The sequence below is a fragment of the Pararge aegeria genome, chromosome 16 (genome assembly GCF_905163445.1).
Source record: "Pararge aegeria chromosome 16, ilParAegt1.1, whole genome shotgun sequence".
Classification (NCBI taxonomy): Eukaryota; Metazoa; Arthropoda; class Insecta; order Lepidoptera; family Nymphalidae; genus Pararge; species Pararge aegeria.
The window spans coordinates 9,284,474-9,311,191 of NC_053195.1; the positions used below are offsets into that span (position 1 = coordinate 9,284,474).

The 26,718-nt window shown below is 34.2% G+C and overlaps 4 protein-coding genes across 4 annotated transcripts; 2 read left to right on the forward strand and 2 right to left on the reverse strand.

Moving 5' to 3' along the window:
• Positions 1-33: 33 nt before the first annotated feature.
• Positions 34-5,308, reverse strand: LOC120630494 (DIS3-like exonuclease 2). The gene is made up of 3 exons (XM_039899740.1): positions 2,659-5,308; positions 1,740-1,998; positions 34-1,160 (listed from the first exon to the last, which is right to left on the reverse strand). The coding sequence occupies exons 1-3, from the start codon at positions 5,142-5,144 to the stop codon at positions 966-968; spliced, it is 2,940 nt and encodes a 979-aa protein (XP_039755674.1). The 5' UTR covers positions 5,145-5,308; the 3' UTR covers positions 34-965.
• A 626-nt stretch (positions 5,309-5,934) lies between these two features.
• LOC120630361 (multifunctional methyltransferase subunit TRM112-like protein) lies at positions 5,935-6,893 on the forward strand. The gene has a single exon (XM_039899567.1). The coding sequence runs from the start codon at positions 6,344-6,346 to the stop codon at positions 6,719-6,721; it is 378 nt and encodes a 125-aa protein (XP_039755501.1). The 5' UTR covers positions 5,935-6,343; the 3' UTR covers positions 6,722-6,893.
• Positions 6,894-9,659: 2,766 nt separating this feature from the next.
• Positions 9,660-19,215, reverse strand: LOC120630533 (cytochrome b-c1 complex subunit 2, mitochondrial-like). Its single transcript, XM_039899784.1, has 10 exons — positions 19,059-19,215; positions 18,644-18,780; positions 17,178-17,352; positions 16,427-16,558; positions 15,212-15,382; positions 14,007-14,098; positions 13,568-13,665; positions 12,874-13,037; positions 11,598-11,819; positions 9,660-9,879 (listed from the first exon to the last, which is right to left on the reverse strand). The coding sequence occupies exons 1-10, from the start codon at positions 19,101-19,103 to the stop codon at positions 9,796-9,798; spliced, it is 1,320 nt and encodes a 439-aa protein (XP_039755718.1). The 5' UTR covers positions 19,104-19,215; the 3' UTR covers positions 9,660-9,795.
• A 519-nt stretch (positions 19,216-19,734) lies between these two features.
• LOC120630292 lies at positions 19,735-25,027 on the forward strand. Its single transcript, XM_039899475.1, has 3 exons — positions 19,735-19,908; positions 20,025-23,591; positions 24,095-25,027. The coding sequence occupies exons 2-3, from the start codon at positions 20,032-20,034 to the stop codon at positions 24,336-24,338; spliced, it is 3,804 nt and encodes a 1,267-aa protein (XP_039755409.1). The 5' UTR covers positions 19,735-19,908; positions 20,025-20,031; the 3' UTR covers positions 24,339-25,027.
• Positions 25,028-26,718: the final 1,691 nt, after the last annotated feature.

Here is a 26,718-nt window from a genome sequence, read left to right on the forward strand (position 1 = left end):
TGATTTTTATATTATTGTTTCTTTCAGTTTCGTTCCAAGTTACATTCTATGGTCTTGCACAAATGTCAAAACGGGCCTGTTACATTTTTACGACTATAAAAGTGCAGCAATCTCGTGCTATGCCTTTAATCCGAAGTTGATATTTTGGTTTAGTCCTTTGTAAGGCAAATAAACAAAAATATTTTCATTGTAAACTAACGACACTTCAAAGTTACTTCGTGTATCAAATCTTGACTTGTCTGGAACTCATTATATCAACGTCCTGACTATAATTTACTTAGAACAATTTAGCACATTAAGGAAAAATACAAAGTTTTATATACTACAAAGAGATCGAAAATACAACGTTTTCTACTAGATGAAACTACTGTCGCTAGTAAAACTACATAACAAAATTCCAGTCACGACGGGTAGGACCGTAAAATTTTTCAAGCGCAACGGCCTACACACAAGTCATAAAACATGGTCGCTTTTTTCTTAAGGCTCAGCGGGCGATTGACAGAGCTATGCTCGGAGTGAATCTACGTTCTCAAATCAAAAATGGGGAGATCCGTAGAAGAAACTGAGTTACCGACGTAGCTCAACGAGTCGCGAAGCTAAGTGGAAATGATAGAGGCACATAGCTCGGAGAAAGGATGGACGTTTGGGTCCCAAGGTGCTGGAATGGCAGCCCCACACTGGTAGCTCAGCATTGGTCTATCCCCAACAAGGTTGACAGAAGACAACAAGTGCGTTGCAGAGAGTCTCAACTCATCAACCTACATAAGACCTATGTCTAGAAGTGAACGTCATTATTATGATGATGATGATGAACGGACTACGCAAGTAATCGCGGGTTATTACCCGTCGGTACTGTAATTTTGTTGTATTTTAATAGTAAAAAAATGTATAAAATATACCAAATTCTATACATTTAAAAAATAAAAATTATACAATAATGTATAAATTTGTCCAAATACTATGCCCTATTGGGGTCTTACAAGTTTAGTCTCCACTTTAACCATATCGTCGCCTTTGTGCATTTCTACTTTTAAAATGGAGAACACCTCAATAACCTCTTCTACAGCAGGTAGTTTGTCAGTTTTGTCCCATTTTACTTCCATTTTTGATAATTTAGCGCCCAGATCGTTTTTTATACATTTGTACGTGCCCGGAAAATCCTGCAAATAAAAGAACTTAGTAAGACATGCTATAAATGGCAATAGGCGTGATGACTAATTTTGAAACACTGCCGGATGTTCGGAAGTATGTACTATGCAAAAATATCTTATTTTTCTAGAAATAAAAGGGTTTGTTGATAGAAATTGAAATGCTGCTTTACAGCTGCAATAAGCATGGCGGCAGTACTTCTGGGACAAGCTCTGTCACGAAAAGTTCTACTGTTACTAAACCTGGGGACCCACCCGTTTTTAAATACGTATGGGACTATTGCTATTGTAATGTTTCTAATGACAATGTCAGATGGTGATAACAAAAAGAACACCCGGCTAAGTTTGTTGTGGGCTTCTTCTTAGACCAGGGCGCGATTGCAACCCTCGTAGCTTTAGTTTTAAGTTCACGATTGTAGTTATCGCCATCACTACTCACTGCTATGTACACATTTTGTATATAATAACGTGTGCCATCTATGTACCTATTTGAATAAAGAAATATTTGACTTTGAATGCCATATGGAGGATATAATTTAATGAAAGAGGTTCCCAACTACCGATAATTATGACCATTAATAAATAACTTACATTATTGAAGAAAATTCTTCTATTCAATCCCATTGCAACTATTATTACATCAATGTACCTTTCTCTGACTTCAACTACAACAGCCTCAGTTATCAGCGGGGAATGCATCTCAATGTATTTCAATGTGTATAGTTCAGTGGACAATTCTCCTGCCTTCTTGGCATTATACTTTTGCTTATTACATTGTGCAGCTACCATACCAACTTTCCTAACTTCCCATTGAATTGGCTCTCTATAATTTAGGCTTGCAGCTAATAATCTGTAAATAATAATAACAGATATAGAGATTCCTTATCATGAAATTCTTCAATGTATCATTAAATATTAGTCTGGGGCAAAGGCCTCTGTCATAGCAGTGATTTATAGGAAATGCCACCACACTGCTCCAATGAAGACTGACAGTTTGCAATGATTATGATGGCCCATAATGATTAGCCCACTGGGAACCTTTGAAGGCCTAATATGGTCTCTAAGGCTCGGAGCATTGCTAATTTCTTGGTAAGAATTTTCTTACAGAAAAATGCAATACCTCACCTTTTCTGTCACAAGCCGCTACCTTGTTGTAGGGTTGATGAATTGAACTGGATCTATAAGACAATTCTTATAATTTGAACAAAAAATATTTCATCACATTAAGAAATTGTTCTGAAATTGACTGCCTCTTTATTGTATTTATGTTTAATAATATCTATGTTATACCATTTTACATGTCAACTTTCATTGCTGTTTGATGTTGGTCATGCATTTGTTTATTGATCATGATATTTACGATTGATGGAAACTTCCAAAAATACTTGTTCATTAATGAAATTATTTGTTGTTAAGGAATAACAGCCATTTTGAAATGAAGCTGAACGCAGTAGGGTATCAATTTGAACAAAATGTGTCAAAATATATTATGGAAAACAAAAAATTTTACCTATGAACCATAATATCAGCATAGCGTCGAATTGGACTAGTAAAATGTGTATAAAGCGGAACATTGAGGGCATAGTGATGAAAGTCTTCATCACCGTCACAAACTCCAGCACAAAAATATTTAGCTCTAGTCATTGGCTTAGCAAACAGCATATTAAGAACCATAGCTTTACCACGGTCCGCAATATCTGGGCTCAGATAAGGTAGTAATGATTTATGTAAATCTCCAGCACAGGAAATTTCAATATCAATGCCCATAGGCTTCAGTGATTTAGCAAGCTGATTTAGCATATAAGGACTAGGTGGCGGATGACACCTTAAAAATGCCAACTTGGGATGGTCCTCATGAATTCTTTTAGCAACGGTCATGTTTGCAAGAAGCATGAATTCTTCAATAAGCTGATGACTTTCTTTACTGTCATAAATCCAGTAGGAATCTGGCAATCCGTTATCGGTATTAAGATGAAATGAAACTTTAGGTTGGTCAATACGTAATGCACCTTCACTGAACCTTTTCTTTCTAAAAATTGCTGATATTTTTCCTAATATTTTTATTGTATTATAAATGTCCTGATAGGTAAGCCCATTATATATTTCTGGGAAAGATTTTTCTGCATCCTCTTTATTTTCAAGGACAGCCTGGGCATGCTCGTATGCTAATTGGGAACAGGAGTTAATAACTGTTTTTGCAAATCTGTGACTTAATACTACAGCATCCTCCGTTATTTCCCAAAAAACTGAGAATGCAAGTTTATTTACGCCAGGAAACAGTGAACACAACATGCACAATTCATCTGGCAGCATATGGTAGGCTCTCTGTACCATATAAATAGTTGTTGCTTTCTCAGCCACTATCTCATCCAACAGTGTATTTTCAGTAAGAAAGTGGGCAACATCTGATATGTGAACTCCAATTTCATAGTTCCCATTTTCTAGTTTTCTACATGAAACAGCATCATCTATATCACGACAATTAAATGGATCAATGCTGAAGATGCACATCTTTGTGCAATCTTCCCTTTTTTTGAATTCTTCATCAGGTATAATATAATCAAGGCCAGGAAATAGGTGTCTTACTTCCGGTCCATAAGGTTTTACATCTAAATCTGTTTGGGCTAGAATAGCTTTAGTTTCAGTTTGCATATCCCCTGACTCTCCTATATTACATACAAGGTTACCAACAGCAAATCTTGTATCATACCAATCTGAAATTTTTGCTAAAAACAATGTATTTTCATAACTTTTCACATCCTGGTAAAAGTTATCCGGCCAGTTGGTAAAAGGTATGTTAAGACGAGGAACCCTGTGGTCTCTGGGCACAAATAATGCTTTTTGTCTATTTTTGTCTGGCATAAGTTTTAAACCTCCTATACATGTTCTATTGTGGACCTTTTCCTTTAAATAAACTACTTTGCCTCTCTTTTGCTTATTTTCATCATCACTTTCCTCACTGTCACTATCAATATATTGTATAACAACAACATCCCCTTCCAAGGCCCTGTTTCTATTTTTTATACCATCTATAAGAACATCCTGTTCACTTTTATCCATACTTGAAACATATGAAAGTTGAAACTGTTTAGGGTTTATTCTTAAAACTCCCTCAAGCAGTGTGTTATTTTTTAAACCTGTCTCCACCTCTTCTGCAGATATGTAGGACTCAAACTTTCTGTCGTCTTTCTGTTCCTTATTACTGTGTTGCTTTGTTCCCCTTGGTGACTGATTGGCATTATTCTGATTGGCAAATGGATGCATAGCAGGGTGGAAAACATGATTACGATTGGAGTTTTGATTCATATTATTTGCATAATTTTGACTCAATAGAGGATGCTGATACACATTTTGTAAATAAGTTTGAGGGCTATTAGGATTATGTGACATGGTTGGATGCGGATAAACTTGTGATTTGGAATTATGAGCTTGTTGCATCAATGGTGTATTTGGTACACTGGTTGGAAAATAAGAATATTGAAACATTTCCCGAAAGTACATTGCTTGCATCAAATGGAACTGTGCGTTATGAGATACGTTGTCTAAATACCTGGTACTTGTACTTGCATATAATGGCGTAATTTGCTTTAGAAAAATCTCGTGCACTAATGTATGACCGTTTTGAGACGGGACTGGTGGTGCCGACTGAATCCTCGAAGGTGTATTTTCTGATGGAATTTTTAACTGTAATTTGTTTTCTCTTTTTCTAACATTTTTCTTTTTAGGAGAATTTGTACTAGATTTTTGATCATTAACTTTATTGTTACTGATATTTATGTTATCACATTGTTTTGCCAAACCATTTATCACATCTGAATTAAAAGAAACTGCTGACGGACCTGAATTAGGCGAGTTAACAGACTTAGATGTTTTGTTTGCTTCATTCATTGTATTGTTGTGTGAACTTATCGATCGCAATGGTGGAAGCTCAGATGATTGCGACGTGGATGGTCTATTAATTTCAGTGTCTTCCTCACTGCTTTTTGTATTAGACATATTTCCGGCTTTTATTTAATTTGTGCCAGAGTATACAGGCAATTTTGAATTAACTAGGTACCGTTTGTTTTCACACAAATGTAATCACAAAATGTGATTATGATTGCCATTTGCCAAAACTAAAATCTCAAACCATAGGCCTAATTGCCCAAACCAAGAAAATAGCTACGCCTACGGATGCCTTTAAATTTTGACAGATCTCTTTTTTAAACTTGCTGAGCAGTCGGCTTCTGATTCTCACCTTTTTTAACAAATGACAAACAAACACAAAGATCCTGCTGTCAAGATTTTGTCGACTACTGCTCGACACTTGCTCCATTTAACTAAAATTTCAGAATTGGTCCATCTAATTCAGCTATAAGAGATAAAAATTGATCTCCATAAAATCTAGCAAATATGTTATGAAATAATGCCAAATTTTCAAATAAAGCGTTATCACTTTCTTACACCGACTTATGAAAGAACCTCAAGAGCGAATTTTGCTTTACATATTATGCCGCTGGGGTGCCCATTCTGCCATTTTAAATCTAATCTTGACACTACTTCACCGCTCAAGTATCCGTAAAGTTAAATATAAAGGTTATTGCAATTGTCTCGAGGAAACCAACTAAAAACGAAAAATTTCGAATAAGGATGCTCCCAATTATTTTATTTATAATTTAAAGTAAAAACGGCAAAACAATAAGTTTTTCGAAAGGCATTGAAAGACTTGAATCCATGACCGTAAAATAAATAAGAAAAAAAAAGTAATTTGACTTTCAATGATTGGTAGATTTTATCTGTAGGTTTATTTCAAGCACAGACAAATTACAAGATTGAGATTCGAATTTCGAGAGAATCATTCGGTTTTAATCACCTTTACCTACAATTTAATTTAAATCTTTTGTTTCCAGTTTAAACTTCCCACAGATGTAAGGCCAGGGAAATATTATTTCGTGGTTCGCTCGGAGCCGTAAAGCTTCTCATAAGCCAGTTATTATTAAAAAAGAGAAAATTAGTGCAACGAGGATAAAAAAACGTGATTTTGTGGTGAAAATAAAACCAAGGAGTTTATATTTTTGCCGAACATTTACAATAAATTTGGTAGGTTACGTATGTTAATTTTATTATGACTATGACTGCACGCTTATTAGGTTAAGGATAACATACGTACCATTTAAATAATTTAAGTTTATCAAAAACTGACAAAATATACGAACATGAAGTTGATAACTCATAACATGCTGACATCAAAGTGTTTGAAGGGGGTGCTAACAGGTTATCCATTAGCCATAAATGCAACAGACGTGAAAGTGAACGATGTTGACTTCAACCCAGATTTTATTTCCCGAATTATACCAAAACTTGATTGGGAAGTCCTCTGGAGAGCTGCAGATGGTTTAGGACATAGCGAAGGATTACCGCAAACAGTTGAAGCTAATTATGAAGGCAACAAAGAGTTCTTGAAAAAAGCACACAGAGTTCTACTTGAAGTCGAGGTTGAAGAAGGGTTCTTGACCTGTCCAGAATCTGGGCGACAGTTTCCAATAACAAAAGGCATACCTAATATGTTGTTAACTGAGGCTGAAGTACAATAAAATAGTTGCATAGAAGTTGAGTTAATTTAAAATCAATGTTATATTTTTAATTAAAATAATATCCTTGGTAACTTTGGTTCCACTTTGTTTTGAAAAAATATTAGTGTTTATGATTCTGTTTAAGAATAATAGTTTTATATTAAGTTAAAATAAAGGTAACTTATGCACAGAATGTATTTTTTTAAACTCAGCTCTACGGACATAAAACTTTTAGGTAACAAGTTTAAAGAACAATCTACTGGATTATGTTATTGGTATGTTATGTTATTTCACCTGTACATCTGAAGGAGATATTTTGTTCATTATCGTACAATCTGAAGAAATATCCTTACAAGTCAGTGTGGCACAATTGGGTGTGACCCATAATTTAATTACCTATTCATATAAGTACTTTGTAAGTCCTAAACATTGTCCTGAACAGTTCCAACATTTTATATTTTTCTCATTTGCCATCTAATTGGCTTGATCTGTTCCAAATCTCTTGTTAATAACATTAATCATTAATTACTGAAATATTTTATAGATGAGAAAAGCATACATAAGGAATGGTTATAATCAATCTATATATATATAATGAAAATGGTCTTCGTTTGAGGCTCAATCACGCCTAAACCACTGATCGTATCGACATGAAACTACCACCATTCGATGCGAAATTTTTCCTAGATGGTTTATGGCTATCTATTTTTTGAATTCCAACATTCCTTCATTTTTTTATTGCTGTTTTACTTTTATGAACATTTATCCCGCTAATAAAAACAAAAGATAGGCATTTTCTCTTGATTCTTTTGTTTTCATGGATTTCAACTGAGTGTATTAAACGGATTATGGTTTTTTACATTCAGCTAAGAATCTACTCACGGTAGTGGAGAACGGCTGGACCAATTGGGCTTTTTTTTATCTTCAGAATTGTCAGGAGAAAGTTTTGTATGTAAGAAAATTTTAAAAAAGCCCGATAAAAAGTTAAAAATTTCGATGATAATCGAAGAATTCCCATCTATATAGTCACTCACCACGAAATCTCGGGAACCATAAGACTTAGAAACGTGAAACTTGGTAGGAATATTACTTTTGCTATGTAGAGGTCAGCTATGAATAGATTTTAAGAAATTCATTCCCCAAAGGGGATTGTGGGGGCGTTAACAATGAACAATTCCCGTTTTTAAACTATAGCTCCTATAGACTACAAATTTGGTAGGAATCTTCTGTAAGAGGTGTATAAATAGGCTATGAACGAATTTCACCCCACAGGGGGTTGCGGGGGGGGGGGGGGGGGGGGGGGGGTGTATTAACAATTAATATTTTTAATTTTCCAGCTAAAGCTCCTACAAGCTCCAAATTTTGTAGGAATTTTCTATAAGTGATGTAAAAATGATTTATGAACAAATTTTACAGAAGATTGCGGGGGCGTTAACAATGAAAATTTTCAATTTCCAAGCGATAGCTCCTATAGACTCCAAATTTAGTGAGAGTGTTCTATATGTAATATAAAAATGATCTTCGAGCGGATTTTACAATGAAAATTTTTATTTCTAACCTGTAACTTCTACAGACTCCAAATTTGGTGGGGATCTTCGTGTATGTAGGGATATTCGTGTATTTCCTTACAACAATCGTCTTTTTGGCAGCGGAGAAAAAGTCATTGAGATGTTTCAAAAACATAACTTTACATGTAGCTATCCAATCGGACTAAGAATTTTACATTCATTTTACTTTTGCAGACTACATAACCGACGAATTCTTTTACGAAATGTAACAGATTAAAATGAATGCATTTTCCAAGCACATGAGATGTGGAAAGAAATTTAGTTACTTATTCCAATAGAATTCATAAAAACATGCACAATTAATTTTCTATAAAAAATTGATGTCACGGAGAAAATTTTAGTTAACAGAAAATTCGTCGCACTTGAACCTAGACAGATTTCAACTTCACATATGAGACTTGCAATGACTTTAACTTAAACTTTCAATGCTCATTTCAAATTTTTTTCTTCATGTCAATTATTATTAATTTTTGGAAGAAAGGCACGGAAATGTTATAATGAGTGCACATTGAAAGTTACAATGAATATTAGTGAGAAAAATAACCTGGATGAAAGATACAGGCTAAATCGATGGAATTTGGAATTTGAGTAAGTCTAAACAATATCGATGCTTACAGTTCTATCCGCGGGGCCTATTTATGTTCATACAAAAATAAAAAAAAAGGAGAATAATAAAAATATGAAAAAAATAAATAAAAATGAAACATAAAATGCAATTTATTTCCTCTTTCAATTCGCCCAGCGAAGCGGGCTGGAAACGGCTAGTTTGGTATATAATGAATTTGAATCTATAACTTACATTCTACTCCATAAGGTTTTTTATACAATAAGAGAGTGGGGTTCCAAGTTTTTGGCATTTTTGTTTATGCTACTACAAGTTAGTCCTATCCTGCAATCTTACCTAAATAAGTGATGATGCAGTCTAAGATGGTAACAGGCTTACTTGTTGAGGTATAACAGTTAAATGAAACCCATAACCCATTTCTATGTGTTAACTAGTCACAGCCATAGCCTTCCACCTGACTAGATATGAAAAAATTTGGAAATATAGTACTTACTGTAGTACTGCTACTATGCTTGGCGGAACGTCTTTGTCAGTAGGGTGTTAACTATTCACTGCCATAGCCCAAATAGACCCTGCCGGGTATCAAACCTGGGACCTCCTAAATAAAAATGCAGTGCTCACTGCTTCAGCAAGATTGTCAAATATAACTTTTATTCAAAAAAAAAAATTATCAATAGGTATCTGACCTATAAATATGTTTTAATTTACAAACTGGGTTATTGTTAACCTGGGTTGGGCCAACCACAAGATAGGATTAGGATAAAGATAAAATAAAATATGAGTACAAATGAAATGAATCAAGAAAAATGTTAATAAAACACATCAATCCATATGTAATCTTCATATTTCATACATATTAACAATAAATAATAATCAATGTTTCTTTATGTACTTTCATAATGGTGGTTGGGACTAAGTTATTTAACATTATTTCCTATTAACAAAAATAACTATTTATGTATCTAAAGTTCATCTGTATATGGAACAAATGCAAGATTTCCTGCTGCACCCATCGAAATCTTGTTCTTCACTGCATTTGAAACAGCCTGTAATAAAAAAATCAGTTGCATATAGATATAAGTAAGTTTCTCTCTAGTCCATGGAATTTGATAGACCAACATTAAAGAATAGGTATAAACAATTATTGCAATGTTTGAATATTTTATCATGGAGCCTGCCTTATCTACTGTCGTTTTTATTTCCAAAACAGCAGGCCACACATTAAACCTGTATAGCAAACATCAATAGAACTATGTATATAGGCAAATTTTACTAATGTCGTGTTTCCATGATTTAAGCTATCCTGTTTTTGTATCACTGGTCTTAACTAAATTAAACACAAATTATCTATGAAATATTATCTCGTAATAATCAAAGTTTCAAATGGTATTTTTAAATGTGTGCTTGATTTTTTCCTCTACCACCTAAAGACCTTTATGGTTCATGGAGACTTGAATGAATGTACACCACTGAGCCAATTTAAGCCTTATTATTTCGTAAACTAATAAAATTAAGTATCGGAAACCTGAATGTATTTGATTTTATGGTATACAATTCTTGTTACAATTGATTCATTCGTAAATCTTTTTCGCTTGGACGCTAAAATAAATAGGTTATCAAAAATATTCAAACTAGGTACTTTGTCAGTTGCAAGGTCACCAGTCTTGGTGATTTTGGACCTGCCAATGCACAAGTTTAAAGAATTTGTTAAAACACATTTATTACGGCGAGGTTACTATACAATTGATGAATTTTTTAATGACAAGGTTGCTTGGAAGCATCCGGCTCCGCTTTCAGCTCTCACAAGATAGAAAAATGAATGTTAAAATGCAAAATGTAAATTGTTGATGTTGGAAAAGAGCATCTGCTGAGTTTCTTGCCGGCTTCTTCTCGGTAGAATCTGCCTTCCGAACCGATGGTAGAATCACTACAAACAGACAGACTTGACGTTTCAAAAGTGCTTATATTAGGCCTACTTGAAATAAATGAATTTTGAATTTTGAATTTTTGAATTTTGGGGTTGTACCTATATTTTGTCACACACAGGGCACGTTGTTTTGATAGTATACACTAACAAAGTGTTTTTCCTTGGACAGAATACTTTATTGACAGGTTGTGATAAAGTATGTAACATGAAAGTGGTATTGAATTTATGATAAAATTGTTTATTTGCCACACTAACAAAAGATTAATTGTAATTTCAATCTTAAAAAATATATACAATTGTTTTTAGCTAAATTGGACTCGGTAGCTGGTACTGCTATTGAGTCTACTGACCATTTTCACTAAGAACGAACAAAGCAATACCTGAATAAGTAAAGTTAAATGTTCATATTGTGTCTTCTCCTTAAAACTAGCCGTCATCACACTATGCACTGCTATAACATTCATATTTCATACACTCCATCCATCTCCAATCTACCCTAAATTTTTATACAGTATTGGAGTAGGATTTTTCTTTTTAATGCCCATTCCTGCTTTATGCCTACCCTGATCAAAATCCCTGTGCACGAGACTTCTTTGTCCTTCCACATAAATATTTAACATCTCCCGGTAACATGATTTTCGCTGTCATTACCAAACCACTAAGCCAGTGCGGTAAATTTAATAGAATATGTTTAATACATGAGGAAACAATATTTTTAATATCGATGCTGCTCTATTGCAACGGTATGTCAGCTGTTTATTTTTATTTTATATGATTCCTCCTATCCATTCTGGTTCAGATGCCAAAATTTGGGTATTCAAAAGCTTGGTTCTTTACCTGAGAGATATCACTGTTTGAAAGTTGATCAATTGCATTTGCGATGTCAGCAGGTGACTTTACTGAGCGTGTGTTGAGACCCTGGGCAGCCATAGACTCAGCAAGCCCAGTTCCATCCTCAGCCTCTGACAGCACTTGCACCTTGAGTTGATTCTTGCCAGCCTTGATTGCTTCAGCGCTCAAATTACCAGCTTTAAGCAACTTTCCAGCCGCCTTTACAGCCTGGAAACAACAGATATTATTTAGCTTTACGCTTCGAATCCAAGTAATGGAAAATAAATTATACATGTACACTTGCCAATACAAATGTTACGTCGATTTCAAGGGCATTTAAGATTATCAAAAACTAAGCCTGGAGAGATTTAAAACTAACATTGGCCAAGATTTCGTTGTACACTTACAAAAATATACAGATCTTAAGGTAGCCTTTCCCACAACGAAGGATTGTTTTTAGTCCTGACAATTTAGCTCAGACATTTGGGTACAATAGAAAGGCTGCTCGCACACACGTTAATGTTATTTACATTTTTCTGCATTTTGTGAATAATATTACACGTGTGCCGAATTGAAGTATTGATAAAACATATTATCAATACTCTTGACTGTGCTGGCAGCCTAACAAGAAAACAGGTATTGTTACAAACTGAACGTCTCTTTTATCGTCTGGATATAATGCTATTTTAAGGCTAACAATATGTTTGCTTTAAACATTTTAAAATAGAATTAAATGTATAAAATGGCGTGATAACGCTCCATTTGGGGCTGCATTGGGTCACGTTACTTCAATGGCGTCACAATTCAATGTAAAAACTAGTAGTAAAATGCAATATCACTCGTTAAAATCTAGTTGTAGGGGTTGATAAGACAAACAATATTATATTTTTGTATATAATATGAGGACTTTTCAAAAAATGTTTCAGGTAGTTTCCCAGGATCTGTTGGTTGTACCTACACCGGTTTTTGAAATGAAATAATATAATAATCTATAAGGATTACACCAGCACTTGTGAATATGTCTTCTTTAATATAATATAGAATACAGAAGTTCGAAGCTTTTGATCTTTTAGTAGCACTTATTGCACGGATCTATGTAAACGCCGTCGTCCTTACTTTGTTGTTTCTACATAAATCTATGGACCGAACGAGACAAATATAAAAGAAATGGTATTCCTCGTTTCACAGGAAACATTGAGATAATAAAAGTAGGTACTACTTTGAGACCTATAGATTTAGTTTACTTTATTGTTGGCATAAAATAAATTAATGTTGTACTTACAGCATTAGCTTCATCCTTGGCAACAGAGAGCACAACGCCGAACAAACCGTTGTCAGAGTACGACACGTTGAATCCGGCCGCTGCAAATGGTCCAACATTGCCAATGGCTTTTGCAAGGGGAGTATTATCAGCTCCCCATTTGATGACTGGACCATTACCAAGAGCTGCAACAATTATAAAACAAAAATTACAGCTATATTTTAGTCCTAATTGGTAGAAGTTTTCTAGCGGTTCCCCGTAACTTCCGAGCGTTTGCAACATCTGGAATGTAAATTATTTATTGTACAGAATATACCCCAACACATCGCGTCGCATCGCCCTCCCGCGGTTTTGCTTTATTTGCTCGGATCTTCTAAAACTAGACCTATGAAATGCCAAAAATATTCTTGAAATGTCTAACAGTCCCAAAGGTTAACTTGTTCAAGCAAACCAATCAGTTTTATAGAGAGTAAAGATAGATTCATGCTACAGAACGCCAACTTAAACCTAAAACTACGAGGGTTCCAAACGCGCCCCGGTCTAAGAAGAGCCCACAACAAACTTTCTACTTTCACAGTAAATTTATATTAAGCTATGAAGTTAATGTAATTCACACCCAAGCTTTTTTATCGTTTAAGTAATCCTTAACGTTATAATAGGAATTTTCTATAAGCTTAAGTTTTATATAAACTTTGAACTTATTGAATGACTGTACCTTTAGCAGCTACTGCCAGAGCTAGGCTCTGGGGCGAACCCGCAGGCGCTCCCTGTACAGCTATAGCCACGTGCGCCAAATCGCCACCCATCTCCTTCCTGTGGGGGGTTACACCAATTAGAGCAAGCACGAACGGCTAAAAAAACTAGCATGAACTAAATTCATAACGAATTGAATGTAAATCGCGAGAAAAATCGTGCAAATTTTTTCCTCGTGCGTACGACCTGCGTACGAAATTTCACCTACCGTGCATTTGCTAATAAATTTCCGCCCGATTTTCGATTGTTATACTAACAAAAATTTGTTCTAAAGTACAAGAGAATTCAAAAACAAAAAAAAACTTTCTGAACTGAAATCTTAGTTTTATTATTCACCGTACTACATAAAGTGCTGTACTGAACTTTTGTGTTTAATAAGAATAGCATATTATCTATTTTACCTTAGTTCTCCACCAAAGTATGTGCTGGCACTGGTTTGACCTTCAGCACCAGTGGAGATCTGCAGGTTCTGAGCAATCATAGCAGCTCTTTCCTGTTATTTAAGAAAAAATATTTCTTTCAAACGCTATTTTTATCTGTTTCTTTTTTCTTTTTTATACTACTAGAAGTTAGCCCTTGTCTGCGATCACATCCTGGTAAGTTATGATGCAGTCTGAGATGATAACGGGCTAACGGGATAAAGCAGTTATATGAAGCCCATACCCCGAATTGGCTACACGCAAAATAGCTTACGTCTTTGTCGGTAAGGTGGCAACTAGACACGGCCGAACCCAGACCAGACCAGACCAGAAGAAATTCAGAAATTATCAATTCCTAAATTCATCTTCCATCCTTCTGCCGGGGATCATAACGGGGATCTCCCACTTAAAACCACAGCGTTGAACACTGCGTCAAGAGGATGATGATTGATGTTAATCGGAAAATCGATAGACTTCGGGTTGTCAAGGTGCTGGAATGGGGCCCCACATCAGTACAAGCCCACATAAGTTAACGCAACTATGGTGAGGTCCCAACTAAATGGACAGACATTAAAAGAGCAGCTGGAAAATTCGAACTCCCTATAAAGAACTATGTCCAGCATTCGATGTACATCGGATGGTTTGATGATGACGTTTCAGAATGGCGTAATCCTAAGTTCTGTTAAGCTGAATACAGCTTAAATGCTTTAGGCGTTGATAGAATAGTGGGTAAGACTTGGGCTTCCTTTTCGGTGGTACCGAGTGCGATCCCTAGAATGTGACCTAAAAACTCGATTCGGAGTTACGTGCTTTTTAAGCAGAGAAATATCACTTGCTTTTACCGCTTAGGAAGGAAAAAATCGCTAGGGAACTATGAAAGCGCGTGAGAGACTCTGCATACTTTTGGTCTTTGAATGACAGTTTTCCCGGAGTATAAATTATTTTTCATACGTGTCTATGACTATTGTTACATATTGTGTTTCTATGATTTTCAGCAAGAAAATTTCAGCAGTATAGGTTTAATGCATAAGTAAAGAACGGTAATTTTAAAATACCACGGGCCGGGGGATAAAAATATAGGTACATGTAGGTATATAGGTATATCCTCCAAGATCTGGCATCTTCCTGTGTGACAATTTTTTTTATAGGGAAAGGTGAATATTGTGCCAACAGACTTTAAAACTTACCTGACTGCCTCCAAAAATAGCTACAGCGCAACGTCCCTGGGTCAAAGAGGTGGATGCAAAGTGTTGAAGCGATTCGGAGCCGATTGTGCCTATCTTCTTTGGTGCGATGAAGAGGGAATTACCAAGCCCGCGACGGAATGCTGCCTTGTGTAGTAAATCTACTGCGCGCACCTGTTTTGTATGATATCACATATTATAGTATCACGTATTTAGTTTTTTTTTGTTGGATTAATAATTCAAAACATCAATTTACAATTTACATTCATTTTTCTATCTCACGAGAGGTGAAAGCTTAGCTGGATACTTCCAAGCAACCTTGTCAATTATCATAGATGATAGATATAAAATCTTAGAAAAAAGAAGTGTCACACTTTCCTTTGGAACAATGTTAGGCCTGTAAAAGTGTTGAATATACATAATAAAATTCTGTCACTTTCACACACGCTCGCATTTATTTACTAATAAGTAATCATTTAATGGGACTAAAACTAGAACAAGCCTTTTCACATATTAGTCAATTTAGTTTAGTGTCTACATTTATATAAAACAGAAATTATTTGCGCCAATTTCTTTATATAAACTTTAAAACTGTTTCAATTAAAACTATTAATATCAAAATAACATCAATAGAATATAATTGAAATTTAAAAATCGAACTGGGTTGCGAACCTTAAAAAAGTAAAAGTTAAAGAACCAAACTTCCCTTTACTTTATACAGCTCATGATTTTTAAGTAAGTACTAGCTGACCCGTGCAACTTCGTTGCACCAAATCGGTTATTACCGGAAAACACAAATAAAATGACATGTTCTAAAAATGAATCCTAGCAAGATCGATTTATCGAAACCCCCTGTATACTAAATTTCATGAAAATCGTTGGAGCCGATTACGAGATTCCAATTATATTTATACAAGAATTGCTTGTTTAAAGATATAAGATACATTGTTAATATGGCGTACGTACGTATTACGCGCTATGAAAGAGCACATTGCTTACACATTATTACGTGAATAACTAGTCAATGTTGTCAATGACTTAGCCCAACCAAAGAATAATAGACTATTAATTATAGATTAATATTGTTTAAACTCTATGGGCCTTATTTAACAAACTTGACATAACGTCAGAAAGTATGCAATGTTTTATTCAAGGTCCTATATATCTGGGGAGGAGTTATAAGCATAGCAGAGTGACATTAATAGATTGCTACCTTACCTGGGGAGGAATGGCAGCAAGGTCAAACTTCAAGCGGGGAACATTGTCACTAAGCTCCCATGGTCTGAACTCCTGGTTAGACACTAGTTTGTTCAGGTAGTCTATAGCTTCTGGCAAATTCTCCTGGGTAGCCTAAAAATAACAGAAATAACAGGAAATTATAAAACAACCATTTATAAATAAAAAATAATAAACTAATAGAATTAGCATTTTAATTGAATGTGCAGTTATTTAAGAATTGATAGTACACTAACTTTCATTAAGTTTTATCTGTGATAACTGATAAGATATTTTAGAAGTTTGATTTCAAGAAGTATTGAGCTAAACTTGTGGCATGTGACGGAATATAAATCGCGAGAACGGGAACGAAGACGCGCAAAACGTTTTTTGCAGTGTGGGCTAGCTCTTACTGTCTTTGTTTACTTAAATCGTTTCTTGAGCACACACTCCAAAATATATTATCTTGAAAAATTCAAACAGACAGTCACCTTGCCACATTTGGAATTTTTATTACAAGAGCCTCATACTAGACCAGACCAGAGAATTTATAATTTGGCAATTTTTGATTTCTAAATTACAAAGTCTGTGTTCCGGTACAATATAAGTAAAAACAGGTCAGGGCTTATAGCTGCCAAAGCTAACTTGCAACCATCTTAGGCTGCATCATCATTTATCGTCTGGTGGGATTGGAATCAAGAGCAGTGGAATGTTGTAGTGGAATTTAAAAAAATAAAATTAAATGAATACATACTTCAAGGGTGTAGTAGACAAATTCACGATCTCCAGATGCACTGACGGAAGCCCCAGCTTGCGCCAGCTTTCGAGAAATCATAAAGGCACTAGCATTTTTAGTAGTTAGGCCAGCTGCTGATCGGAGTACATGAGCAATGCCCAGTTCAGTTTGAGGTTCATAGCGTGATCCTGCTCTGTAAAAATTTAGTAATGTATACTGGATTGCATAATTTACATGGTCAATTGGAATGGGCCTGCTAAGACATTGCAATGTAGTGGTAGGTAAATAGTAAAATTAATTTCACTTAGAGAAATGATTACAATATTCTTAAGAAAGTAACCCACAAAACAAAACTGAGATTGTTCTTAATAAAACTGAAATCTAACAGTTTGAAGTGGGTGAAAATCACAATTAAAGATTCTGTATCACATTACACATTAATGCTGGTGTATATATTATAATATTATACTATAATATTAAGTATTTTCCAGGTTATCCAAGTCTTAGATTATTTCAGTTAAGGATAAAAGATTTTGTAAGATGTTGTAAATGTAACTCCCTATCTAACCATGCAAGGCCAGATTACCCAGTAATGAGCTGATTCAGCTGGGCAATAACTTGTCATGAAATTTTTTTTAAATAAATAAATATACTGCAACAATACACACATCACCATCTTGCCCCAAAGTAAGCGTAGCTTGTGTTATGGGTACTGAGATAGCTGATGAATATTTTTTTATGAATATAATACACATAAATACTTATAATATACAGATAAACACCCAGACACTGAAAAACATTCATTCAGTTCATCACACAAACATTTTCCAGTTGTGGGAATCGAACCCACAACCTTGAACTCAGAAAGCAGGGTCGCGGCTCACTGCACCACTCGGCCGTCAAATTTAGACCCAAATTCCAATATTTACACTTCCAATCCAATCCAATCCAATTCCAATTTAATATAGTAACAGTTAGGGTTTAGACAGTGGAAAATGCAGAAGTCATTAATGTTAAATATTAAGGTTATTTATTTTATGGTATTCATAGTATAGTAGTGGTCTATTATATATAAAAAAAAATTGACAACCTTATTGGCGCAGCGGAGAGCACCATGGTTTAAAGTAAGAGGTCCGGGTTTGATTCCTAGCTAGCTAATTTGGGGATAAATTATTTCCAAATTTTCTTGTTGGGACCGGTGGTAGGAAGCCATTTAGCGTTCTGGTATGGGGTTGTGTAGAAACCAATAAGGTGTAAGAGTTAAATATAACTGCTATACTTCCTAACAGGTTAGCCTTCTACCATCTCAGACTGCCTCATCACTTACCATCAGGTGCGATGGCAGTCAAGAGCTAACTAAAAGTGTAATAAAAAAAAATCTAAAGAGCTTGTGCAGGAAAAAAGTAAAGACAAGTTAGCCTTATGTTTTGTAGTGTGGATCTAGAGGAGCATACTTAAAAGCTATTTTATCAGAAATTACTTACTTAAATGCTATAGTCACTCGTGCCACGGGAGACCCATTATCTAAAGCAGCTACAAATGTGTTATTTGCCAAAACACTTGATTGAATCCTGGCATCTCGGCTGGCAGCAACTGGTGCAGCTTGTGCATATCCCCTGGTCTGCACACACAGCAACTTTTACATTTTCAAACTTACATACCTAGTAAAAACTTCTATTTTTCAACCTTTGTTGTAAAAGGTCATTAACGAACTAGCAAGTAGCAAACATAATTTTGGGTACTAAACCAATAAACCTTATATTTTCTAAATTAAGGTCCTACATAATATTGGGTTATTTTTATTGGAAGGCTGTCTTTTACATAACACTTTTGACATAAGGACAGGAAATTTTGTAATGAATCAAAGGTTTAGTATATTTTGTAATATGAACTATTTACCGTTACATGACGAATAAAGGGCGTCGCAAGTGCTTTTGACGACATTTTTAGTTAGATAACAGCAACTTTTAATGAATTTATGCCGTCTGAATTACAGCTGCTATTGCAAAATCAATTTTGTCAGACAGCCAAAGTGACAGTACAGCTATGGGTGACAGTGACTGCCGGAAAAACGGCTTCACAGATTATTGAAAAAAGAGAAAAGATAACACGCCAGGCAAAGACAATATAATCACTAACTACGAAATAAAATCTGATATAGTCGAAGGCAGTATTCTACGAGCACTCAAAAACTCCCTTATTATGTAGAGCATCAATGGGAGTCAAGGTTAGCCAGTGATCAGTCCGCCTGAACAGTGAACTTTCCAAAAAAGTTGGAAGGTGAGTAGACCTTAATGCATTGAGATGGCTTAGTAATAATAATTATTTTATCATCAGAGTCATGTACGACTTGCTAAGGCCGTTTCATGAACAGAGGTTCTTAGAGAAGCTCTAACTGTAGTAACATAGTATTAAATCAACGAGCGCTAAGTTGATATTATTAAAAAGAGATCTTTTTTTTCTATAATTATAAAGTAAACCCCAGGAGCCAAGACTCATAAAAATGTTGTTCTGTCAATTATGACAATTTCAACATGACATTTGACAATGACATGCCGTGATGCCGTGATGTCGATACTCGATAGGCGCCAATTTTACTTGGTGTAAAATTACATTGTAATTTAATTGTGAAGTACAGAATTATCTTTTAGAAAAGCTAAAAATATTAGATTATCATATTCATACATATGTGTGTTCCGATTTCTTTGTAAATAAATGTATACAACAACTATTCATGGAAGTATGCAGGGTTAGTACATGATGCATTGAATGTAAACGATTTTTATTACCATCAGACTTTTAAATAACCGTTTCAAAATAGACAATAAAGTAAGAAACTCATCATTCATTAATATCTATTTGCAGGATAGTAATGTCCAAAACGTTGGAGACTGTTAATGTAAAGGATAAACTGACAGACAGAAGATTGTGTTATTCTTTGAAAAGTAAACACAAACGTGTGTTAACATCGAGAGAAAATATTTTCAAGCCAAAATGCAATAGAGAGCTCAAAAAGAAATTAAAGAAATACAAATTAAGAAGAGATGGAATCGAGGATCCTGACATTTTAGATGTGTCTAAAATATTAGTCACATCGTTGAGAATTAAATCACCTAACAACCAAGAAAAAATTTGCAATAACAATAATATCATTGAACAAGAAGAACTGAATCAAGGAAATTATCTTATAAGAATGGTCAGGAAGAAGAAAATTTGTACCAAAGTTGAACCTCTAGCTAGTGTTCAAAATAACAACAAAGGCCAAAATGAAGAAAATTTAATAGCTATTTTGGCAGATGAAGTTGGAGATAAAAAGCATATGGATGCATTTAAATTAATGATGGATTCTAGAAATAAAAGTATTGGTAGTAATTCACCAGGCAAAGAGAGATTAGAAGAACAAGATTCAATAGAAATAGTAGAGAGAAAGGAAATTAAGGCTAAAAGAATTTTATCACTCCAAAAAATGGCACTGTCTAAAGGTCTTTTAAAGAACAAAGAAACAGAAGAATTTAGAGAAAAATGCATTGAAAAGAAATTAGTAAAAAGAGCAGAGAGGTTTAAACAAATGATTACTAAAACTGACGCTAAGAGTGACAAAAAGAAAATTGATTCTTCTGATAAACAATCCCAGCCTTCCAATGACAACTGTGATTCAAAAACTCAACCAAGGAAAATTAAATCATTTAAGTTATGTGATATTTTTAATGAGACAACTGAAATTATTGATCACAGTAAACAATCTAAGAGTGTGCCAAATGATGACATTGAATTCTTGAAAAAGTTATCTCCATCAATCAAGAAAAAGGAAAACATGCTTAGTTATTTTCAGAAAATACCTAAGGATGACTGTGAGGAGTTTGGAAATTATGATTTAGTTGAAAACAATGATAAATCAATAATTAAAGTGAAATTTAATTCAAAGTGTAAAAAGAAAACTAAAATATTAAAATCTATTGAAGAAATAGATACAGATCCTGAAAATATCCAAAATGGCTGTAAAATTGTTACAAATAGTAACATAAATGAATTAAATATTAATAAGCACAAAAGATTTAAACGGAAACGTAATTTAAATGTTGTGGAAGGTAATCTCTCGCTAGACATAGATGTCTTAACATCATGTAATACTGAAAGTCGACCTAAAAGAAATGTTAAAAAACCTTTAAAATATACGGAAGATGTGCAGGTTTTTAGTTCTGATGAGGAACTACATATATTTACACCAAAGAAAAAAAAGAATAATGAAAAGCCCCTTCAATCTAAAGTTGTTGACATAGATCAGCCAGATGATGGAGTTCAAATCCAAAAGGTAAAAAATGACATGGAAAGCCAAAATGTTGTGGAAATATCAAAAAAAGATGAAAGAAAAAATAAACTTAAATTAAACAAGAAAACAGCTTTAAATCACTCAAAAGCTAAAAAGCTCTTGCCTATGTCAGTGAAAAATGATAAAATACCAGCAAAATTGGCACCAATATTTGTGGCAAAAGTGCAACTCTCTCCTGCAGAAATTCAAGCTAAACAGAGGTTTTTAAAAAGCGGAGTCCCAGAAAAGTTAAAGAAGAAAGTGCAAAATCCCACAAATGTTATAACTTTAGACATGTTTCCCAGTGTAGTCCATATTCAACAAAGTAAGCATGATCTAAACTTACATCAAGAAAAAGACTGGTTTAAGGGTTTAATGGATATTGATGAATTTAGTTTTGTACATGTTGAAAATTCATTTAAAGACCTCTTATTGTTAAAAGATGCTTGTAATTATAAAGTTCCTGTTCTTAGTAAGAATAAACCAGAAAAAATTTTGAAAAGTATTAAATGTGCTTATCCAAAATTTCCAGTTTATCGTACATACCATTTGTTAAGTGGCAAAAGCAAAGGTGAATTCAAAGATTGTTTGTATCCAGATTTAGATAATAGCATTGAAATAATTAATGGGCAATGCGTTGACACAAGCAATGAAAATCCTGATCAATTAAATTGGTGCGACAAATATAAACCAACTTCATCAAAACAAATCATTGGTAATTTTGAGAGTATAAAAGAACTTAAAAAATGGCTTGAGACATGGACTGAAAATTTATTCAAGGCAAAACAAACTGCAAGTGATAGTTCTGATTTTTCTGATTTCTATCATTCTGATACAGATAGCAGGGATGCAAATAGAAACACTAATAATGTACTTATACTAACAGGAAGGACAGGATCTGGTAAAACTAGCAGTGTGTATGCTGTAGCTTCTGAGCTAGCTATTAAGGTGATTGAAGTAAATGCTAGTAGTAAAAGAACAGGTAAAATAATGTTGCAAGATCTTCAAGAAGCTACACAGTCCCATAAAGTTAACAGGGCAAAAAGCGGCTCAGATAACTCACAAAAACTACAGGAAGAAATTACTTCAATAAATATTAAAAAACGTGGTAGGCCTAAGAAAGTAATAAATGGAAAGGCAAAGCCATCTTCTCTTAAGACAAATGAAAGTCAGCAACAAGTATTAGCAAGTCAAGAGAATGTCAGAACAGGCATGTCTCTTATTTTGATAGATGATGCTGATATAGTTTTTGAACAAGATGACGGTTTCTGCTCAGCTATTGCACAGCTAATTCACTCTTCCAAACGACCTGTCATTTTAGTTACCTCTTCCCTTAGATGTCCACATTTACAGAGGTTTTTACAATATGGAAAAGTTTTACATATGCGCCCAGTTATATCTAGAATGCTTGGAACTTGGCTGGATGTTATGTGCTTAGTAGATTTGGGCATATGTTGTAGAGGTCTAGGAGCTAAAGTGTTGGATTTTTATAAGGGTGATATAAGAAAAACAATAAATTGTTTGCAATTTTATATGAACTCAAATAAACGCTTAAACCAAGGAGATGAAGTTACGCTTTCTCAGTTCAAACATAACATTGATGATGAAGATTCCAGTATGTCTTGGTTAGACTCTGAAAGCTTGGAAGCACCTGTATCTATTGATATTGAGACAGATGCTTATATTGATAAACAATTGCAACTGTTACAAGCTGGTAGTCCTCTGAATGTTTTTAGTGTCTGGTGGAACTTACCAACTCACTGTAAGGATTATACTGAAACACATGAGGAAGAAGCGAGTTCAACAAACATAAACTGTAAAAAGGAGCAAAATGCTGCAGAAAGACTTGATAGAATTGCACATATTTTAGATACAATATCAGTGATTGATTGTTTTGATCACGATAATCCAAATGTGGGCACAAATATTAGCACAAGTCCCTGGCGTGCTTCAGAACATGCTAGTTTATTTGAAAGTGAAAACTTAGAATGTTATAACAGGTCATCTTTAGTTACAAAAGAAATATCTAATGTGCTCATTAATCGTACGATAGCTGCAACACAAAGGGTGTTTAAGCATGAGAAAAGCTTAAATTTATTAACTTCCACTATGAGTATTCAAAGGTAAGTTTTTTGTTTGGTTTTATGATGTAGTTTTGTTTTGTGATTAGTCTAAAAATTAGAAATGGGGGAAATTGGGATTTTTATATGGATACTACATTAAGTATACTACATTTATGTATAATATGACGGCCGACTGGCGCAGTGGGCAGGGACCCTGCTTTCTGAGTCTATTGCTGTGGGTTTGATTCCTACAACTGGAACATGTTTGTGTGATGAGCATGAATGTTTTTCAGTGCCTGGGTGTTTATATGTATATTATAAGTATTTATGTATATTATTCACAAAAATATTCATCAGTCATCTAGTACCCATAACATAAGCTTCGCTTGCTTTTGGGCTAGATGGCGATGTTTTAATTGTCGTAGAAAAAAAAAAAGAAATAGGCAGAGGCAGGAACAATAACCTTCTTATATTTTAAAAGGTTTTTTTTAAGTTTTCAATTTATATCATTAAGCAAAAATTATCCATACACAGTGTAATGAACGTTATTTCTTTTTTTTCAGGAATAGGGACAAGATAGTGTCTCGACACAACAAGTTGTCTGAATACTTACATCCAGCTGCCGTGTTAGATCGCCGGGCAACTGCGCTAGACTACTGGCCAACGTGTAGAACTATTTGCAGGATAGAAAAAAGCAAAACCGATTCAAATGTGAAGCGGAACAATCGCTTTTGCCACTACTTAAAGTCCTTGAGTATTCTCGGCAAAAATGATTTCTTTGATAGCCTTGCAGATAGCCTCACTTGAAATTGTTTAATCTGTAGATTATTCCCGCGGTTTCGCCTGCGTGTAGCCCGTCAACTACCACAAAAGATATGCGAAGTCCCACTTACGCTAACAATTATATCCAATAATAATTGGTAACTAATGTTTTTGTAATTTCTGTAGTGATTGTTCCAAAAAAGTATTCTATGTCCGTCCCCAGGATGCCAGTTAACTCTGTTCGTTTCTTCAAGATCAGTACAGTTGTTGACCCGAACATATGCAACAAACAAATAGACACACGTTCGCATTTATAATATTAGTAAGGATATAGGTACAAAAAATAACGTATATAGCTTGTAAATTATGTTCAAATATTTGGCGGTCTTGTTAGTAGTAGTAGTCAGAATATTCCACTACAGATCTCGACGTCGTTGGTTCGATTCCTTACCGGATCAAACATTATTAGGGCAGTTCAGATAAAAAAAAATGCCTGAGCAATTCACTGGCTCGACTGAAAATAGAACCGTATTATCATAGTCTAAACTAGAAAATGTAGAAAATGGTATGGATATCGTAATCGTGTCTCTGTCTGCCGGAACTGCCCTTTATAGATTTTTCTGTTAAGAAATTCTATGCAGTCAAGCCAAATCAAAGACAAATATTTCTTTATTCAAAAATGCACATATATGGCACTTTTGATGCGTACATAACATAAAAAATATGCACACAGTAGAGTGATGATGGCGATAACTACATTCGTAAACTTAAAGCTGCGAGGGTTCCAAACGCGTCCTGGTCTAAGAAGATGCCCACAACAAACTTAGCCGGGTGTTCTTTTTGTTCTCATCATCTCACATTGACATTTAAAACTAAGAAGCAACCAGGTTAGAGTAATAATTCACACCATGGCTTTTTTTGTTTACGTAATCCTTTATTCTAAAAGCTTACGTTTAATACAAACTAAACTTTTTAAGAGAAATCTCACAAAATATCAAATTGTAGAATATTGTAAACCAGCCTGGGATAGGGATAGGAAATTTGTATCTTTCACCCCCACGCCTCAAGTATGCGTTAAACCGGTTGTCCCGGAAATTATCACTAATATGTTGAAATAATTGCTAAGGTCCGCCAAGTCGCATTGGAGGTGTGTAGTTATGAGGCTCGGGCTTAAAATTCCTCTCATCCATGATAATTTGTCCTCTTCATGGTTAAAAACTGGAACAGAGTGAAAAACAAAACTAGAGTGAATTTTTGAGGGAAATTTGTAGTTAATAGTTGAATTAGATAAACCAAAATAATTTTGTTTTAGTTTTCAATATTATAGACACAAGAATATTATGGTAAGAATAAAAAATAATTAGGTGACAATTTGATTGTAGTTATTTATTTAAGTGTCACTTTTTATTGTGTAGTAAAATTTGACTGTTATTTAGTTGTATTGATAAAATTAATTTTAAATTTTGAGTAGGGCTGTAGCCAGGAAGGCGTTAGAGTTAGATGTTTCATTATTTCTATTTCTAAACTTGCTGTGGCTACAGTTTTGGTCTATAAAGTTGCATTTTTTCCTTGACACCTGTAATATATTTCTTTATTAAAATAAAGTTTACATATTAGAATAATTTGGCTTTTATTAAGACAGCTTCGTCAATGTATAATACTAGTTTGATAAATCCAAATACGATAGTATCAAATTAAATAAATGAATCCAACCTAGTTTTCACTCATTACAACATCTCAGAATTTAAATTTTTTGACTGAGACCTTATCATAACAGATTAATGGAACATTTTGGAAGATGTTTCGTGTGAAGTATAAAAGATTATAATTTTCGCGGATTATAGAAAATTAAGCTTTATGTTTATTCTAAAACATGGATATTAAATATTGTAAGCAAGCGTTACTTCGCAGATTTCAAAGTAACTCTGGCTTCTATCGCAGTTTTACTATTACCAAAATCAGTTAATCAACACCAGAGCAATCCCAATATATGAAATCGAATAAAAAAAAAATGGCGACAATTTTGCCAATTCTACTTATTTTCCTTCACTCCATTTTCTCTAACTTGCCTTATAATGTAAACAATCTTTACTTTACTTTTTAGTGTAAAGTATGTGTTAAAATTATGAAATAACAAGTGCGATAAATAAGAAAAACAAACACTTTTTCTTGAGATTTTCTCTGCTTAGCTTTGCACTAAAAAGTGACAAAAATTTGTTTACATTATAAGACAAGTAAGAAAAATAGACTATTTAAATCTTTAATTATTTTCTTTTCTCTATTTAAATCTAAATTCTAAACGAAATCGATTTGTCTAGAAATAGCGTTATCCTTTTCCAGAGCATACTGAGAATATGTACTGAGATCTGTGTATAACAGAATCTACACCAATGCACAATAGTGGCAATAGTTGCACACAAAATGT

Coding starts and splice junctions, on each gene's coding strand:
- LOC120630494 (XM_039899740.1), bottom strand. CDS start 5,144: ATGTCTAATACAAAAAGCAGTGAGGAAGACACTGAAATTAATAGACCA. Junction 1,999..2,658: donor GCTGATATTATGGTTCATAG/GTAAAATTTTTT, acceptor TATTATTTACAG/ATTATTAGCTGCAAGCCTAA. Junction 1,161..1,739: donor GAAGAATTTTCTTCAATAAT/GTAAGTTATTTA, acceptor TTTTATTTGCAG/GATTTTCCGGGCACGTACAA.
- LOC120630361 (XM_039899567.1), top strand. CDS start 6,344: ATGAAGTTGATAACTCATAACATGCTGACATCAAAGTGTTTGAAGGGG.
- LOC120630533 (XM_039899784.1), bottom strand. CDS start 19,103: ATGTCGTCAAAAGCACTTGCGACGCCCTTTATTCGTCATGTAACG. Junction 18,781..19,058: donor CCTTTATTCGTCATGTAACG/GTAAATAGTTCA, acceptor CTGTGTGTGCAG/ACCAGGGGATATGCACAAGC. Junction 15,383..16,426: donor TTGCTGCCATTCCTCCCCAG/GTAAGGTAGCAA, acceptor CATACAAAACAG/GTGCGCGCAGTAGATTTACT.
- LOC120630292 (XM_039899475.1), top strand. CDS start 20,032: ATGTCCAAAACGTTGGAGACTGTTAATGTAAAGGATAAACTGACAGAC. Junction 23,592..24,094: donor TCCACTATGAGTATTCAAAG/GTAAGTTTTTTG, acceptor CTTTTTTTTCAG/GAATAGGGACAAGATAGTGT.